Raw genomic sequence first — 20,685 nt, forward strand, 5'->3', positions numbered from 1 at the left:
AAAATGACATGGAAAAACTAAGAAGAAAACTTTATTTTAAGTAGATAAAATGGTTATTGTAATACAGCAAAAGACACTTGGAACAAACAGTTTCAATAAAGCAGCAACTATCTAAATATGAAAACTTTTAGCAATAATCAACATTTGCTTAACAGCATATTAAATTACAAATAACAATTTTTCTTTACTATTTAAGCAGTAGAGGTTAAATTTTTGTCACGAAAAGATAAGAATAACTTGAAAACTTCCATTATGATAATGAACTTCAAAATTTATTTCCTAGTTTGATTTTAAAAACATATTCCTAAAATGCTAACAGAAACTGACTTTATTCAAACGAACTAACTGTGCTTCTTCAGTCATCATCTACAGTTGGCTTGATGGTCACTCCTCTTCTTATCTGACCCCAACCAATTAAACTGCAAAATGAAAATATAAGAATTCATCAATTTAAAATCCATTTCATCACCTCCACTACACAACATGACATAACTAGTTTTAGTCAAACTTGTTCAAATAAGAGTTCTACAGACAGATGCCTGCATTATTTCCTTATCATCTACTGGCTTATGAGTAGGTTCTGGCTGGCAAAATAAGAAAGCTGCTATTATATATACATATGTTCATCTAATCATCTCAATATTCCTACCATTCAAAACTAGGTGGTAAGTAAATTTCAATTTCCCTTAAAAACTTCACAAAGACAAAATAGACAATATTACTTTAATACATTTCATTGCCCTTTAATCCCCAGAAAAGGCATTCCTAATTTTGACAAAGCCTCTGATAAAAATGTATTTAAACAAATATCAACCTTGAATGTCGTACACAGAATATTTTAGTTTGTCTGTGCTCTCAAGGTACTGGGCTTTGTTATGCGTGACTCTGAACTTGATAGCACCTGGCATCTGGTGCCCAAGTTTGAATATAATATCAGCAGCTGTTGAAAGCAGTGGTAGGCTTCAAGATAAACAGCCCTATCACATTGCTTCTGAAAACAAAGATTAAAGGCAAAGTTGCCTCAAAGAGACAATGAAGTTAAGACTCAGGCAAATTTAAAATAAGACATGTCAATGAGAAAAATAGAAGAAAAAATACAGTTACAAAGACATATTCTGAAATGATCTGAGTTTCAGATTATTAAAAGATAACTTCTGCATAAGGCTAGTATACACAGGAGTCATTATTTACCAAGAAAGGTAAGTATATAAAGAAATATAAAAGGTCCATTCATACAAACATGCTAGTTTCTGGAAATCAATAAAACAAAACAAACAAACAAACAAACAAAAAACACCACAAGTCTCAGAGTAACGTGACATAGAAATGTCCTAAAATATACCCTAAAGCTAAAAAACATGACAGAAATACAAAAAAAACAACAATTTATGAGCCAAATTATAAAAAGAACCAAAACATACTAAAATAAAAATAAAACTGAACTGAAAACTTTAAGAGTGCAAGAGTAGAGCCTGGTGCGGTAGCGTAGCTGTAAGGTCCTCGCCTTGAACGCACCAGGATCCCATATGTGCACCAGTTCTAATCCCACAGCCCCGCTTCCCATCCAGCTCCCTGCTTGTGGCCTGGGAAAGCAGTCGAGGACAGCCTTGGGCCACTGCACCCATGTGGGAGACCCGGAAGAAGATCCTGGCTCCTGGCTTTGGATAGGCGCAGCACCGGCCGTTGCGCTCACCTGGGGGGTGAATCATCGGACGGAAGATCTTCCTCTCTGTCTCTCCTCCTCTCTGTATATCTAACTTTGTAATAAAAATAATAAATCTTAGGGCCCGGCGGCATGGCCTAGTGGCTAAAGTCCTCGCCTTGAATGCCCCAGGATCCCATATGGGTGCCGGTTCTAATCCCAGCAGCTCCCCTTCCCATCCAGCTCCCTGCTTGTGGCCTGGGAAAGCAGTCGAGGATGGCCCAATGCACTGGGACCCTGCACCCACGTGGGAGACCCGGAGGAGGTTCCTGGTTCCCAGCTTCGGATTGGCGCGTACCGGCCCGTTGTGCTCACTTGGGGAGTGACTCATCGGACGGAAGATCTTCCTCTCTGCCTCTCCTCCTCTCTATATATCTGACTTTGTAATAAAAATAAATCTAAAAAAAATTAAAAAAAAAAAATCTTAAACAAAACAAAAAACAAATTTATATATTAGAGTAGCACCTATGACAGAAGAAATGAAAGAGAGTTTAAATAATGCTCCAAACTCCCAAATGTGAAGATATATATATATATATATAATATAATACAAAAGCTCTAAATTTTCTAGGCACCAAAATCATGGTATAATTGATTAGCCATCAGGTGAGACACCATAAATAGGAACGAATTCTTACTGCTCTGTTACACCTTTTTGCTGATGTGAAAGCAAGCGCATGTGGACTGGCTTACACCTGCATCAGAAGTGCGTCTCATGGGACTGAACCAGTAAATGCAAAGTCTCCATTACTTCCTCCAACTTTCAAATAAATAAAATTAATTTAAATAATATATATTATACATATATAATCATATTCTTTCAAGATATTAAGTGTGCCAGATTGTTACACTGCATAACAAAGGAATCAATATAAAGCATTACAAAATTATTCAAATAACAAAATTTATCATGTTAGATAGTAGGTAAATCTTAGATGATAAATGGCAAGAGATCTCCAAAGGTCAAGGACAAGGTGTGAAAAAGAAGGTAGGCAGTAACAAACAAAACAAAACAAAACAAATCAGTAATATGAATAGTCATGGGAATAATAATAAAAAAAAAGAAAATAACAGAAAACGCTAGGCTAAAAAGAATTTACAGAAGACACCAAAAATCAGGGAGACAGAAAGAACTTAAGTATTTTGCTATGTTTAGTCAAGCATGAAAGTCACTGAGAAAGGAAAGAATCTTTTTCTGCAACTGAATTAATTATATGTAAAATGAGGTATGGTTTATACAGACTAAAAAATGGGAACTATAAATTCAGTGACTAATTCTAGAAATAAAGCGTACAATTAAATTAAAGATGTATGTTTATGCATATGCCTGTATATATTGTACAAGAATGTTTCCTTGTTTTATTCATCTACAGCACTTAAAAATCTACCAAAAATTACTATAATAATTCTTACCTAAACACAGAATAATGAAGCAAAACTTCCAGCATTTTAAATCCGAAAATAAGGAAATGTTAAAATATTATGAGGTATTTTCAAAGAAAAGAGAAGCAACACTGAAAAAATTCTCAAAGGCTAATGGAGGACAATCTGGATTATAAATCACAGTAGCACAGACATCTTGGAATTCGAATAGTACATAAGTAAACAGGACAGAGCAATATCAAATGATAAATCTGGAGAAATGAAGAAAAGACATCCCATTTCCCTATTTTCAGCCAAAATTCTATCCTCAGATAAATTCAAAAAAGATTAATCGGGGCAAAAGAGGAGAATAAACCTGATAATTGTATGATTATTCTGTGCTTTAAGGATTTCCCCAAAGATTTACTATTTCCTGAGAGTGCAGGAAAAGTTTACAACAGTAATATTCGGTGATATATTATCCCATAAACAAAATTAACCTCAAAACTTACCTGCTTTATAACTAGATGTGAATGTTTCTGATATTAACAAAACCAACTATAGTGTTCTGGCGAAGAATATACTCATCTCAATTTAGTCAGAGGCAGTATCAAACTAACCCAACTGTAGAACATACTACTAACTAAATAGTATTCTTTAATTATTAACTCATGTTGAAATAAAGTTACACATTAAAAGAAATTAGTAAGACAAACCAAAATATAAAAGGAGGCCAGCATGATAGGTTAATTGGCCAATCCTCTGCTTGCATACACCAGCAAATTTTACGTGTACCAGTTTGTGTTTGGCTGTTCCACTTCCCATCCTGCTCCCTGTCTGTGGCCTGGGAAAGCAGTAAAGCACAGCTCAAGTCCTTGGGACCCTGCACTCATGTAGGAGATCCAGAAGCAGCTCTTCCTGGCTTCAGATCGGCTCAGCTCTGGCCACTGTGGCCATCTGGGGAGTAAAGCAGTGAACAGATCTTTCTGACTTCCCTCCACTATGTAAATCTTCCTTTCCATTGAGGATAAATAAAATTTTAAATAAAGGAGTAAATAAAATGAAATAAAATATATTGATACTGAGCTAGAATCAAGGAAAACAGCATAAAGAACATACTGGTTACATTTAAAAAATGTTAAGCTGATAACACACAGGTTATAGCATATTATCAGTATTAAAATTCTGAATTTGTTCTAATCAAGAATATCCTTAGTCTCAAGAAAGGCAATACTAATAGAAATTCAAAATATATACCCTATTTTAGTTTTCAAAAATAATAAGCTTGTATGTTTTTATACAAAGACTGTATGTCCTTGTTCACACATATGCTAAAAGTCAAAGACAACTGAATCACCAACACTGAATTGTTTATTTTTATTTATTTATTTATTTATTTTTTGGAAAGTCAAGATATATAGAGAGGAGGAGAGACAGAGAGGAAGATCTTCCATCCAATGATTCACTCCCCAAGTGAGCCGCCTTGACTAGAGCTGAGCCGATGTAAAGTCAGTAGCCTTTTCTTGGTCTCCCACGAGGTTTGGGCAACAAGATTTGGGGTCATCTTTGCTTTCCCAGGCCACAAGCAGGGAGCTGGATGGGAAGTGGAGCTGCCGGGATTAGAACCAGCGCCCATATGGGATCCTGGTGCATTCAATGAGAGGACTTTAGCCTCTAGGCAATAGTGCCGGGCCAGATTGCTTAATTTTGTTCTCAATGTGTCCAAGACTGAAGGAAATCCAACCATACTTTTGGTGTAAAAGACTGATTTATACAGTTAGAGATTTCAGTCATCCAACCTTACAGTTCAAACTTTAAGACACAAGAAGTATAAAATTCAGGAAAGAATGTATTGGCACATAGTTAAGAACTAAGTGCCATAAGAAACTAGTTCTTTCTTAATGAGCCCAAATCCAAAAACTTACCGCCAGTGTTTCTCAACTCTTCGGCTAAGAGCAATTTTTTCTCCTACTTCTGTGCACACAGGATTTGTGAGAACTATTTTACCCAGATCTGCCTTGACTGCACTAACTCTCCCTCCAGTAGACAGCGATCCTATGTTCACCATTAGCACCTCATTCTTTGATAGCTTTTGTACCTAGAGAAATAAATATATTAAGAAAAAACAAAAACTTAAACTTAGATCATGACTCAAACATAACCTGGAAATTTAGCTACCTTCTAGAAATCAATGGAAAAAAATTCCTAACAAATTTAAATTTTGAAATGTAATCTAAACTAACTCAAAATTAGTGCTTACATAAAACTGAGTAACATATATCAACCAATTCAAACAGCTGTGATTAAATAATTTTTAGAGAAAACGGGAAATAGCAGAGATGGGACAGAGAAAATATATTTATACTCTTAAGGTCCCACCTGCTGATTTGCTCCCTAACTGCCCCTAACATGACATTCAATTACTAGATCTATTGCTAAAGTCAACCATGGTCTGAACTGGCAAGAAACTAGTATCAGTAGCTGGGGACAGGAAACAAATCCAGATTCTCTTAATTAGGGATGCATTTTGGTTAGGTTAGTATTACCACTCGGTTCAGTTCAATATTTTTGAGATTGTTTCGTTAAGGAACTCAGAAAAAGACAAACACAAATTCTATAACATACAATTCATAAATTGTTTGTTACTTTCCACAACCATTACTTTTCTCTAATATGCAAAATACTTCATGACAGAAACGATAAAATTTTAAGCTCCTATCATCAGTAAGTAATGTAGTTCCCTGGAAATATGTAGAAAATTCATTTTGTGCTGTAATAACAAGTCTGGTGCTGAAAAGAAAAACGGAATTCAATACTGCTCTGCAGTCACTTGGCTATCTTTTCAAGATTATTGGGAGAAGTTTTAATTGAAAAATATATCATTCTTTTTTGAAATTCTGGACAGCTATTTACATCTAAAATTTAGTAACTATTAACATAATGATACATAAAAACATTATAAATTCATTTTTCAGAGCATGTAAGTATGCATTTCCTGTATCCTGGCCAACATAGTTGGTAACTTCCCACATTTGCTACATAAATATTATGAGTCCTGTTGGAATCACAAGCATTATTACATTATGTTTTAGAACACGTTATAAAATTGCTGCTTGTTTTTAAATTTTTGATCTGAATGGCAACTTTCATATAGAAAACTTTCACTTTATCTTTCCTTCAATTACAAAATGAAACACCAAGTAAGTGTTGTGTAACTTGTAAAACTAGAATGATAAATAATATTTACCTTTGCGGCTTTTTTGTCTCCTTCCGTGCGTACACCTAGAAGTCGTCTAAGTAGAAAATAAGAAATTTCTAGTTCTGTGAATATCTCTGGCAAAGATCCAACTGCACCAAGCACTTGCCCAACCATTCTATCAGCTCGGCACAATGTGGGGTCGATTTTTGTTCCCACACCTAGTATAAAATATATGCAAATATTTAAAGCTACTTTTACTTAAAATATCTTCAAACCTAAAGTCAGACATAGCAGAAAAGTATGTAGCACACCCAAACAGTGGTATTTAACAGATGTGTAAATTCCTATAGAAAAAAAAATCACTGCTTTATCTAAAAGCAGAGAACTATAAGGTTTTGTTGAAAATCTAAGGAAAAACTGAAAATAAAAGGCAGTTTCCTCTTACTAATGCAACTCTTTTTTAAAAATGATTTATCTTTATTTGAAAGGCAGAGTTACAGAAAAGAGACAGAAATATAGTGTCCACTGGTTTCTCTCCAAATGGCCACAATGAGTGGAGCTGAGCTGAACTGAGCTGATCTGAAACCAGGAGCCAGAAGCCAGGAGCCTCTTCCAGGTCTCTCATGAGGGTGCAGGGTTCCAACACTTTGGACCATCCTAGACTGCTTTCCCAGGCCACAAGTAGGGACCTGGATGGAAAGTGGTGCAGACAGGACATGAAGCTGTGCCTATATAGGAACCTGGTGCATGCAAGGGGCCCGTGAGCCATGAACAGGCCCTGCAGATTTATCAGTTGTAACAAATACACTGTAAACTAATCACCGATATTTTAAAATCTTCTCAATCTTCATTAAGTCTTTTTAAAGATTAAAGTTGGTGCCAGAAGAAGCTCCTGATAACTTATCGGTGTAGTTCCGACTTTAAAACATTTCAAGAGAATCAGTAGATGGAAGATCTGTGTCTGCCCTCTCTCAGTAAATCTTCCAAGTAAAACAAATCAATCTTTTTCAAAAGAAAAAAAAGTTTTAAAGCAGGAAGATTGGCACATATATAGAATTTAAGCAATGCAAAAAACAATTGTTTTTGAAGAGGTAGATGTTAGTACTACTAGAGAATAACCTAGGTCAACACTTTTCAATGTGTCCTACAGATAAAAGGGTTTAAAACCCAAAGGTATCGATGAGAGCAATGTCTCAGAAAAATACGTCAAAACATTTGTGTAAGAGAACCAAGAGGACAATCTGACACAACATTAATGCTAAAGATGAAAACTGTGCCAGAGTAGTTCAACAGTAGGATGAGTAACACTGAAGGCAAAAAAGGTAAACTTCAAGAGCATAAGATTATCTGAATAAGAAAAGAAAAAAAGAGAAACTAGCAATCTTGGGGACCTGGGACATAAAGTATAGCAACAAATATGAAATAAGCTCTGAAGGAATCAGATAACAACATTTGAAGAAACAATCAGTACAGAACAGACTCTACATAAAACAATAAAAAAATTAACACAAATGTTCTTACAAGGTTAGTGGTTAATTTCTCAAAAAAAACATCAAAAGTCAAAATTCAATCAAGACAATTAATCAAAAACAAAATCCACTTATATTCACCCAGTATATTCCTCCCTAGTCTTATGGTAAAAGACAATAAAATTTCTCACATGATTTTGTCTTTCTTGGAGAGCGACAATTTTTAGGATAGTAAACAATCAGAAAGCCCATCAAATATTTTTAGCAACTCCTAAAAGATTACTGAACTATGACACCATAAATACAAAATATGTTTTTGCTCAACTTGTTATTTTATAAAAATATAAACCAAAATAGATAATACTACTGTAAGTGTATCTTAAATATGAAATCAAAGAACTCTGCTGAAAATTATTCCAATGTATCTTTTATGAATAATCATGTATATTTTTATGAACTTGCATTAGAAAATAAATAACCACATGAATATCAGCCATCCAATGCCTTCACAATATTGTACTATTTAAATATGTTAATATACCTAATTAGAAACATGCTCCTGGGATAACTGATATACTTTTTTTTTTTTAAAGATTTATTTCATTTTTATTACGAAGTCAGATATACTGAGAGGAGGAGAGACAGAGAGGAAGTGGAGCTGCCGGGATTAGAACCAGCGGCCATATGGGATCAAGGCGAGGACCTTAGCCACTAGGCCACGCCGAGCCCATAACTGATACACTTTTAAAAATAGTCCAAATAGCTACAAATAAAATCTGATGAACTAGTAAAACAAAAAACAGTCATACCAATAAGACCACCTGGGGCAGCATACTGCAGATCATTGTGTTCTGCAAAAAGTGATATAATTTTTGAAAATATTGATTTACACATGAGTTTTCCATCATTATCCTTGGACACAATACCAGGTCGAACTTCTATTTCCTGGCACACCTGAAACAAATAATTGAAGTTTCTGGACTATTTAAATGTAAACAATCTCAGGATGTAGAATGCTAAAGCAAACAGGCATTTGCAAAAATAATTTCAAACATTGCAAGAAAAGGAATAAATATCAAATTATTCAACACATTGTTTCAGAGTTCAGACATAAATGATAATGTATATTAAAGTATAAAACATTTTCTTTAATAATGTCATTTAAAAATTTTGTGTGATACAAGCAAGGAGCTGGCAGGGAAGTAGAGCAGCCAGGACATAAACCAGTGCCCACTGGTATCTTGGCACAAATGAGGTCTTTAGCCACTAGGCTACCATACCAGGACCTGTTAGTTTCATTTTAAATATTATCTCTGCATACCCATACACGCATGAACAAAACACCATTTTGAAGTAATTGATGATTGTATGCAGGTAATTATATGGTCATCCATAAAACATGAAGTGGAAAGAATGATCTAAATGAACATGTGTGCTATCCAATGTTTAGAGTTTCTAAGGTAAACGTTCTTGAAATTTGAGAACGTAAGGATCGCAAAACCCATACATTACTGTCCTAATGAGCAGTCAGCATGACAAATGTTTTGCTAGGTTTGTTGACACTTTAAATCACTGATATTGGAAAGCAATACTTGGAACTAAATGAAACATGGACTGATGCATTTCCAAAAGCATGAACGTGAAACCACTGTAGCACAATTTTTGCTAATATGCCTGTTTTCTTACATTATCTACTAAACTAACCCAATAATAAATCAAAGCTGGTTTTACGATGTTTTGTAAAAAAAAAAAAAAATTTGTGTGATAATTCTCTTTCATCTTAGTAAGTAAGCTTAAAATATGATTTACCTTTAAAACTCCTTTTAAAATACTGCCACCGGCTACACCGCCTTTAAGGTCATCAACTTCACAGCCAGGTTTGTTAACATCAAATGACCTAATCACTGTGGATCAGACAGGAGGGAAAAACAAGAAACTATAAAGTCCACTCTAGTATTTGAATCAGAAGACATCTTTTTCAGATAATCTTTTCTTTTTTTTTTTAAAGATATATTTATTTTTATTGGAAAGGTGGATATACAGAGAGCAGGTAAGACAGAGAGGAAGATCTTCCGTCCAATGATTCACCCCCTAAGCAAGTGCAACGGCTGGCGGTGAGCCAATCCGAAGCCAGGAGCCAGGAACTTCCTCCAGGTCTCCCATATGGGTTCAGGGTCCCAAATCTTTGGGCTGTCCTTGACTGCTTTCCCAGGCCACAAGCAGGGAGCTGGATGGGAAGTAGAGCAGCTGCAATTAGAACCGGCGCCCATATGGGATCCTGGTGCATGCAAAGTGAGGACTTTAGCCACTACGCCATGCTGCCGGGCCCCAGCCTGACTTTTTAAAAAAGACTTATTTTTATTGGAAAGGCAGATTTACACAGTGGAGAGACAGACAGACCTTCCATCCACTGATTCACTCCCCAAATGGCTCAATGGCCAGAGCTGAGCTGATCTGAAGCCAGGGGCCAGGAGTCTGCTCTGAGGGTGAATGTTCCCAAGGCTTTGGGCCATCCTTCATTGTTTCCCCAGGTCATAGGCAGGGAGTTTTATGGGAAATGGAGGAGTTGGGACATGAATCAGAGCCCTTATGGAATCCCAGTGCATGCAAGTGAAGGATTAGTCAACTTAGTCATTGTGACTCTTAAAGAGAAATACTCACATGCAAATGTTTTACAACAGTGTCACATATATGAGGGTAGAGTGAAAACAGAACATTTGGAACCAAACCTGCCAAGAACCTGGATCCTTGTAAGGGTAAGAACAAAATTTTGTGATGGTTGCATATCAGTTTTGTGATATCTATGGCAGTCTTACTATCTTTTACAGTACAATCTTTATCCTCATTTAAAATAAAATACACATGTGTGCATGTATGTATATATATGTGTGTGCATGTATATACACATCTACATATGCATATTACATTATATTAACACAGGAAGAGACATAAAAAGATACATTTTTTTTAGTGCTGTTCAGTTTCTTCAACACTTGTGTTATACTACTCCGGTAATAAAAAGACATCATCTCAGAATTATCTAACTTGTGCATATGTGAGCACATTTATAAAATGTTTATCAAAATAAAGCAAGAAAATACGCTCAGAAAATACACAAATGGCCCAGTTATACTAAAATGTTATATTATGGAAAGCCTACCTACATAACCACATTATTTCCATATCAATAACAAAAATTTAAAAAAGAAATTAAAAAATTACTTAAAGGGCCTGGCTTGATATCGTAGCAGTTAAAGTCCTCGCCGTGCGTGTGCAGGGATCCCAAATGGGCACCAGTTCTAATCCCGGCTGCTCCACTTCTCATCCAGCTCCCTGCTTGTGGCCTGGGAAAGCAGTCGAGGACGGCCCAAAGATTTGGGACCCTGAACCCGCGTGGGAGACCTGGAGGAATTTTCTGGCTCCTGGCTTCGGACTGGCTCACCTAGAGCCATTGCAGCTTCTTGTAGAGTGAACTGTCAGACGGATCTTCCTCTCTGTCTCTCCTTCTCTCTGTATATCTGCCTTTCCAATAAAAAATAAATAAATCTTTAAAGACAAACAGTGAAAAAAACACCAAAAATTACAGTTTAATGACACACTGAAATCACCTTTTAACAACTTTAAAATACCATCTTTTCATAGCAACTTACGTTACTCCATTAACACATAACATACCATAAACTATAACCTAGCACAGAAAATTAACACTCATTTCTTTGGGATTCTGTCCCTCATTTTGTAATACACTCTAACACTGCTAATACTCTCTTAAATAAATTCATGCTAATATGTAAGCTTTCATTTCTTCACTTAATTCAGAATAGTATGATGCCCTTAAATTTCATAAACCTATTCTTAATTTTCAACAATAGACAAATGACGTTTGTATCTTACTAATAGAGAGAATACATAAGAAAATACTCTCTCAAGTGTTAGCAACAAGGCAGAAAAACCAAGCCGAAGAGTCAAAAGTCAATATGAGAAATCCATACCAATAAGCCGGGGCTCTGATGTGAAATCTCTTAGAGGTATTGGAATTTTCTTTACTATGTACTCACACACCACTTCAATATTATACTTCAACTGAGCAGAAATTGGGATAACAGGAGCCCCTTCTGCTACTGTACCTTTAGGACAAAATTCAGAAATCTCAGTAAGTAAGACAGAATTACAAAATTTTCACTTAACCAAGACTGCTAAACACATAAACCTTAGCTCTGAATAACTGATTCAAACATGCTAACCAAAACGGACCAAACATTATAAAAAATTAGCATTTTAAAATACACAACAAGCTTTAACAGCAAGTCAAACAAGGACAAAAATAAAATATCTAAAACAAAACATTAAATCTTCTTCAAAAGGAAGATAATGTTTCTGAGAAAGAAAAAACTGAAGAATTTATAACACGTTAAGTAGTATTGTGTTGCAGTGACACTGGGACCTGTCACCCAAGTGGGATTCCTGTATGGAATTCAAGACCTTTTTGACTGGCCTGGCCCACTCCTGACTATTTTAATCATCTGAGCAGTGAACTAGCACATGGGCAAACTCTCTATAGAGGTTTGCCTTTCAATTAAATTAAAAAACAAAATGTTATGTTTTGAATGTTATATGTTGTGTATAAACTAAAATTGAAGTATAGGTGAGGTGGTCACAGAAGGTGGCTGGGAACCCGCATTTACTTTTAACATATTGGTTACTCATTACTATGTCAATTAATTCCATAATGATGTAAATTTTTGCTGATGGTATGTTGGAGCTTTCAATTGACTGGGATGATACTCTGCTGGCTCTGTCATCAGACCAGAGAGGGTATACCTAAGAAGCCGTTGAACTTGACTGGACAATAAGATGCTGGACTCTGTGTTTGGTATACGCTTGCAATGGGGAAATCTCAACTGAACTTGAGCTGTGGTTATGCAGCAAGGTGGAGGAATCCACCATGGTGGGAGGGTTTGGGGAGGTGTGGGGAGAACCCAAGTATCTATGTAATTGTGTCACATAATACAATGTAATTACTGAAGTTAAATAATAAATAATTAAAAAAAAAAACAAAAAAAAAAAAACAAAAGAGCAGCAAAAAACCCTTAAGGCCTAAAGTAGTAAGAGACAGACAGGAAGATCTTCCATCCGATGATTCACTCCCCAAGTGAGCCGCAACGGGCCGGTGCGCGCCGATCCGAAGCCGGGAACCAGGAACCTCTTCCGGGTCTCCCACGCAAGTGCAGTGTCCCAAAGCTTTGGGCCGTCCTCGACTGCTTTCCCAGGCCACAAGCAGGGAGCTGGATGGGAAGTGGAGCTGCCGGGATTAGAACCAGCGCCCATATGGGATCCCGGGGCTTTCAAGGCGAGGACTTTAGCCGCTAGGCCACGCCGCCGGGCCCGAAAGACACTTTTAAGAGAGATAGCTTCACAAAATCAACCAAAAACAAGTGCTTTTACCTATTATACTGTCTGGATAAATTAAAAACTTATTTCACTGATGATTAACTTCATTTCTAGCTACAATTACATACTGAGAAACAGATTGCAGATTTTGTGCTAGGTTGCTCAAAGTACCAAAGCATCAAGTAGCACATAAATATATAGTTGTTACAAAATCACCCAGTCTGGCTAATCTATTATAGCTGAATTAAACATCATAATTCATAGTTCTTACACATTCTAGCTTCTTACCTTGTACAAATGCAAGAATTTGTTCATATTGTTCTTTAGCTTGACTTTCTTTTACCAAGTCAATTTTGTTTTGCAATATCAATATATGTTTCAATTTCATAATTTCTATGGCAGCTAGGTGTTCAGATGTCTGAGGTTGTGGACAAGATTCATTACCAGCTAAATTGATGTTAAAAGAGATGGAAAAACAAAAAGCAAGATGAGTAGCTAAGAATTAGTAGACACCAACAGAAAGAACCCTCGATGCCCTCCTCAAGGCAAACACTACGTTCTAACAGAAGTCTTAAAGTATGACCTATTTAAAATTCCTTTCCTAATTTCATTGATTCCTCCCAGCTTTTTAATTCCCAGTTCCCATCCTATATATAATTTACTAGCTAATGTATATAACATATAAAATAAGTAGAATTATGGATTCTGAAATCAGTTTGTTCTTTGGGGTCTCCATAACAGCCTTTGCTTAGGTATAAAAAATTCTTCAGATTTCAGCTCATCTCCACATAGCCAAAAAAGGAACCTAATTGATGTCTGCTGACCTTTACAAAATATACCACCCTTCTATGATCCCCACCTTCTGATTCTTACTCTGGTGAAATTCCCTATGTGTGTGATGGGTAGATAACATGGCAAATTCTCAAACCATGTTCCAAAAACCTTGGCTTTTGAGGAGCAGGCTCAAAACAGAAACTTTGTAAGCAGTGGTCACAATTAACTAAATGGGCATAAAAGCAGACTCTCAGTAACAGAAGCCCCTGTTGGCATATTTAATATACAATGAACCCATTATAAAGACCGTGAGCCAGAAATACTAACAGTCCTGGTTTTCAGAAAATTGTCTCTGATTCTAATGCACTAAACATGAAGTACTGTTACATACAACAAATGGCAGAGACACTAACAAAACACAAGGACATTATCTTCAGTGATAAGCAACAAACTACTCTAAATGTTTTGTTTTACATGCCAAGGATCTTTCGCAACTTGTGCTTTAAAAAAAGGTTTCTGTAGTCTAGTGGCTAAAGTTCTTGCCTTACACATGCCACGATCCCATATAGGCGCTGGTTCTGATCCCAGCGGCTCCATTTCCCATCCAGCTCCCTGCTTGTGGCCTGGGAAAGCAGTCGAGGATAGCCCAGTGCTTTGGTATCCTGCACCAGTGTGGGAGACCTGGAGGAGGTTCCTGGCTCCTGGCTTTGGATCAGCTCAGGTCGGGCCATTGTGGCCACTTGGGGATGAATTGGAAGATGGCAGATCTTCCTCTGTCTCTAATGCTCTCTGTATATCTGACTGCCCAATAATAATAAGAAAAGTTTCTGATTTGAAAGGTAGAGGGATATTAACAGAGAGAGAGAGAGAGAGAGAGAGAGAGAAACAAAGAAAAACAGAGACAGAGCCTGTATTCACTGGTTCACTCTCCAAACTTAGCAGGCAGGGTCAGAACAAGTTGAAGCAGGGGACCCAAATTAAACATCCAATCCTACCACACAATAATTCAGAACAAAACTACCTGGACTGCCTCATAAAGGAATTAGTAGGAAGCTAGATGGACACTTGGTACTGTGATATAGGACACATGTAATCCAAGGGAACCCTGCCTACCTTCATATTATGTAACTTTCCCTGTGATCTTAATCTATATCTTCCTGTATTAAACTATAATCATGTGGCTTCTGTGTAGCTCTAACATTATTAAAACTATGGGTTTTAGGAACTCTACAGAATTACAACTGATAGCCAAGGCACAGTAGTTTCAATGAATTCCAAACAGGTCCCCTAAAATTATATCTAAAGCTCACACAGATATCAAAGCACAAGTATTGCCAGAAAATGTCCATTTTGATTCATCTTTTGTCATAATGAAACCAATATCTATATAAAACCCTTAATGCTGATAGTGCAATGAACAGACAAGTAAGCCAACATGTACTTCTGTAAAAAATTTGAAACCTTACATAATTCAATAAAATGCTAATTTTTTAAAAAGAAGTTTTTGCATGCTGCATAACATAATGTTCTGAGATAGCAGCCTCCCTTACTTGACATTGTGCTTAATTAGTTCCCATTTATGTTATTTTCAGGCTTTTTCTTTAGCTATTCCATTTCAAATTGACCGCAGATTGATCTGTTAAAATCTTTTTTTTTAAGGTTTATTTATTTTTATTGCAAAGTGAGATATACAGACAGCAGGAGAGGCAGAGAAAAGGATATTCCTCCTGTTGATTCATTCCTCAAAAGGCCACAATGGCCAGAACTGGGCCAAGTTGAAGCCAGGAGCCAGGAGCTTATTTGAGTCTCCTATGTGGGTGCAGGGTCCCAAGGCTTTGAGCCATCCCCCACAAACAATGAGCTGGATGGAAGCGGGGCCACTGGGATTAGAACTGGTGCCCATATGGATTCCCAGTGCATACAAGGCGAGGACTTGAGGACTTTAGCCACTAGACTACCATGGCAGGCCGAATCACTTACCTATCAACAGAAGAGCTGCATCCATCACCGCTGCACCATTCAGCATAGTGGCCATCAAAATATCATGACCAGGACAGTCAACAAAAGAAACATGTCTAACAATGAGAAATGACAGTTGATGAAATGATAGATCAATAAACATGTATTTCATGAATTCCTTAAGAGTTAATCACTTTGAAAATAATTTGGCTAAAATATAAACAACCATAAAACCCAGTATGCTTCTAGAACTTCAAAATCAGATTACCACGTGGATGAAAATGGTTATGTGCTGACATAATCTATTTAACATTAACACCTAATAAAATTAAGAAAAACCCCAAATTCAAACAAAATGAAGATACACACTTAGTAAACTGTACTAATACCATGGATTTTAAAGCCATATTTTAGTAAGTAAGAAAAGTAAGTAAGAAAAGTGGACGTTGCCCATTTGTTTGCTGAACTTGTTAGCTATTAAAAATTAAGAAATTCTTCCCACATCCTAGACCCATAAAAATGTTAAAATTATCTTCCATATATTAGCTTCTCATTTGACCATAGTGTTCGGAAGACAATTATTTTCTAATTTTGTTAAAACATAGCCTACTGATTTTATCTATCATGGATCACATTTTAGAGTAATATCAAATAACTCATCATTAAGTCCTAAATCTTAAAGATTTTCCATTATACTTATATCTAACAATTTTTGTTTTACCAAGTCAACTTGGATTCCCAAATATATGTACAATTAGCCCATTATATCCACAATAGATTGCTTCAGAGAAAGAAATACCAGTAAGTTAGAAAACAGTTACAAGTACAGAGACATATAAATTTAGACGTAACATCCTTTCAATTGGAAAAAAAAAAGCCAAAAAGAAAAAAAAAGAGCTAAGCACCAAAGATGAAGCAATTTAGTTTAAACGTAATTTGCTTCATGAAAAAGAACCTCATAATACAGGATTTTCTTGTTCTGATGGAATCGGGGTAAACTTGTGACCAGATTTAGTACAGTAACTTGCTTCTACAAAATAATTTATTATTGAAAAAATGAGAAATGTTCATAAGACAATTTGTTAACAGTTCTCTAATACTCCGAAAAGCTAAATTAAACGAAGGTGACATTAAAACAAACAAAACTAAATTATTCACTAAAAAAACTCATTTTAAGATCTCATCTTTCCTTGGGTAAATCCTAAAATTTCTAAATCCTTCATCAGGTTGAGAACTGACAATGTTTCCATGGAAATCACACTACACAATAACAACCCATCTAAATATACAGAGTCAGAAAGTAAAGAATTAGGTGTAAGAAACTAAGAATATTCATTGTTCTAATGAACAATTTTTGGAAACAAAAGAAGCCTCCATAAAAAAAAATATCTTTTAATTGCCCTTATAATCCTCTTTTAGTGAGATTACACATACATATTATAACTGTTTAAATAATGAGTTAAAAAAACCTGAACTTTTGTAAACTGTTCTATCTCAAAATGCTAAAACCTTATTTCCTTACCCAATTTTTGTTGGAAATAAATCCACAACAAATGGCTTTCGATTGTATATTCAGCTTCATTAATTATTTTGCAAGTACAAAACAAAAAGGCATATTCAGCACAAGAATGATTACCTGACTAGTTTGAAGTTTCCTTTGGTTCCAGGAATGTCTGTAGGAAACTCATCAGGTGTGCTACTTCCACAGGATCTATAACATTCTGGGCGAGGACACCCTAGGTCATCAAGTTTATAAATCTAAAAATTGCAAAGAAAATACTGGGTTTGGCATTTGTATAGTCACAATTACAGTAAAATTAATTTTATTTCCACAAAATATTCTGTACCTTAGCATTTGCATATCCAAGCTTGATAGTAATATTTCTTTCCAGTTCATTTTTGAATCTTACAGTGTGAACTCCAGAAATAGCTTTCACAACTGTGGATTTTCCATGAGCAACATGACCAATTGTACCTGCAAAGGACCACAACAAAAAATTTCTATGCAACAAATCATTTCCAATATCCCATCAGAAAAAAATAACTATAACCATGACCAAGCTTCAACCAAAAACACTGATTCTATGATTACAATGCTATTAAAGGAAAACTTGTAAAAACCTTATAATAATCCCGAGTCTTGTATCCATTAGGTTCAGGAAAACTTGAAATAACCGATTTATTTAATTACCAAGGAGATCAATTAAAAATGCTCTTCTTACAAGCAGCCAACAAGAAAAAAAGACTTTTGAAAACTGAGATAACAGTCCTGTGCATCAGACCGTTCACATGTCTTTAAACTCCTTAAGAAAGTAGTTGTACATTTTCATACTGATATCTTAACAATACAGCACGTTATTTCTTTACAAGCCGTTACGTGTTTTATGTGTTTCACAATATATATTACTTCAATTTTCAATCTTCCTATAACTCTAATTGCACCAAATATAATCATTTCTGAAAGCAGTCAAATTAGGTCAACAGAAGCACATATTCATGCAGTTATTCTTACCAATATTAATTGTAGCTTGCCTGCTGATTATTTCCCGTGAAAGTGGTGTCAACTTGCCAACGTCCTGCAAAAAAATTTTATTTTGAATCACAAAATGAAGACAAGATTAGAACTTTCCTTTGACTTTACTTTTGATATTTGTATTTCTAATACCTAGGTAACTCTGTATGGAGGTTTAAAAAAATCTCCTCTACTGTAAAAAAATGTATATTCCAGAAATAATCTGATTGATGGAAAAAGCCCCTTTAAACAAAACTGCAAGTTTCATTCACTACAGAATTTTTTTTAAATTTATTGTATTGTTGACAATCTTTACATAGTTAATTACAGTTAAAGAAAAAAAAAACGTTCAGGGGGATAGGGAAGTGGGTAATACTATTATGTCCATATTGTTTCCATCATGTATCTGAGGTAAAGGGGGATATTGAGGGAGAAGCCCCACCCGGTTTCCCGCCCACCCCAAGTCCCGGATGTGGGGCATGCTCTGAGATATGTGCTCGAGTGGTGTTAATAGTTCACCAGTTATGAATCACTGCCAGTTTCGCTCGGTGAGGTCGTCCACTGATTGATATGGTCCATCATAAAGTCTCCGTTTGCCCCAATTTTACAGAATTTTAAAAAACAAGTATTAGCAGATTCACAGAGCTTCACCAGACATACAAAATTAAACTTAACATCCGCGACCTGCGCAAACTTTCGGGAGATGAAAATTTTCATGACACATAACAAATGTAAGCGGAATCTCCAAAAGACATCCTGAAAATCAGAAGGCGGCAGCATTATAGTACAGTTTAGCACATTAGATTCCTAGTTCCCCGCATAATTCGGACTGTGGACAGCCGGTAATGAATCCAGGAAAGCCTGGCCAACCTGAATCATAACTTTACTTCTCATGCTTTAAAAGCGAAAACTTACCAAAGTAGCCAGATCCTGACGAGAAAGATGCGGTTGCCTCACGGTCACCCCAGCCTCACTAGCCGCCATATTTTGAGAAGACGTTACATGTTACTGGAAACAACGTAGGACCCTCCGTTCGGGTTTGGACCGTAAGGAAGGAAGGCTAAGTCCCACGCCTGGGAAAAACACATACACACACAAACACACTACCGGTAAATCAGTGAACCTCATTGTAAGTCGTTTTCTTTTTTTGTGCTTTGACAATATCTAATAACAGCAAACACTATGTAAAGTTTCAAAAAATAGTCTCCTCAAATCTTTTATGTGTTCAGGCAGCGCTGAGGACAGCCAAAGTAAGGCCCCGATGCGAAGGGCGTGGCGTAGCTCTAGCGCGTGCTCGTGAGTCAGGAGTGTTTAGGATGGTATGTTTTTAGGGTGATGTGGTTTTATTGGATGTAGACTAGAGCAGTATTTTCTGCGGGCGTTAAACAGCCCTCTAAGCACTTCCCTTCCTCTTTTATAAACTTGTTTGTTTAAGCTTTTAAAGCTGCATCGCCTTTAGTGTATCTGTGCAGGAATCCTGCCAGGGTTCAGCATACTTGTAACCAGCGTCTGCAGTGTCTGCCAGTAACCCCTGTCTCCCTTGCAGCGGTATTTGAAGTACTAAATCTTAAATCCTGTTCTTATGATCAAAAGAGGGCTTGTTAACTTTCAGATTGTTACCTAACAACTAACGCTAGACTGTTACAGTTTATTTGCTGTTAGTGGTAAGTTAAAGATGAGTCAGATCCCCTCCCCCCGCAAAGAAACTTATGTAACTGCAAGCGTTGCCAATAAATATTTTAACTTTAAAAATGGGAAAAGAATAATATTAACCTCTCATCTGCAGATAGCATTTAGCCGGTTAAAATTGCTAAGTGAAAGCTGCCACGTAGGACCACTGCTAGTTCGAATATAGCTTCTGTAAATGCTCCTCTTTGAAGACAGCCCAAGAAACAAGACCCTCAGTTGCTGCAACCACAAATAACATCTAGCTCCTGATTTATGTCCACCCATGCCTGGCAATTGGAAACATTTGAGAAGTGAACCAGTAGGTGGAAAATATTTACTGCCTTTCAAATAAAAACTGGGACTAAGAAATCTTTTTGAGTAGTCATGATGCAGTTTTTAATGCAAGCATTTTTTTTTTTTACCTCACAAACTTTCTATTTTAACCATTAAAAATGTAAATGTAAATAGAAAAAATTTCTGTATAGCTAAGTTGCAATTTTTGCTGCAAGCATTTTTTTTACTTCACAGATTTTGTATTGTAACTACTAAAAAGTAAATAGAAATAAGCCAATAACAATATACATAGAAACAAACTAAAAGACAATTTCAGTAACCATTAAAAATGTACATAGAAATAAATGTAAATGAA

At 36.1% G+C, this 20,685-nt stretch overlaps 1 protein-coding gene across 2 annotated transcripts; it reads right to left on the reverse strand.

Annotated features, from left to right (window-relative positions):
• Window positions 1–239: 239 nt before the first annotated feature.
• On the reverse strand, window positions 240–19,395 carry LOC131478763 (eukaryotic translation initiation factor 2 subunit 3, Y-linked-like). Of its 2 annotated transcripts, XM_058659325.1 has the most exons (12): window positions 19,284–19,395; window positions 18,369–18,432; window positions 17,704–17,831; window positions 17,493–17,614; window positions 15,878–15,972; window positions 13,412–13,570; window positions 11,725–11,859; window positions 9,542–9,636; window positions 8,542–8,686; window positions 6,312–6,481; window positions 4,990–5,162; window positions 240–419 (listed from the first exon to the last, which is right to left on the reverse strand). In XM_058659325.1, the coding sequence occupies exons 1-12, from the start codon at window positions 19,350–19,352 to the stop codon at window positions 356–358; spliced, it is 1,419 nt and encodes a 472-aa protein (XP_058515308.1). In that variant the 5' UTR covers window positions 19,353–19,395; the 3' UTR covers window positions 240–355. The 2 variants fall into 2 exon arrangements, with proteins under 2 accessions (XP_058515308.1, XP_058515309.1); XM_058659326.1 differs by lacking the exon at window positions 11,725–11,859.
• Window positions 19,396–20,685: the final 1,290 nt, after the last annotated feature.

The sequence above is a fragment of the Ochotona princeps genome, chromosome Y (assembly GCF_030435755.1).
Source record: "Ochotona princeps isolate mOchPri1 chromosome Y, mOchPri1.hap1, whole genome shotgun sequence".
In the NCBI taxonomy this organism is placed as follows: domain Eukaryota; kingdom Metazoa; phylum Chordata; class Mammalia; order Lagomorpha; family Ochotonidae; genus Ochotona; species Ochotona princeps.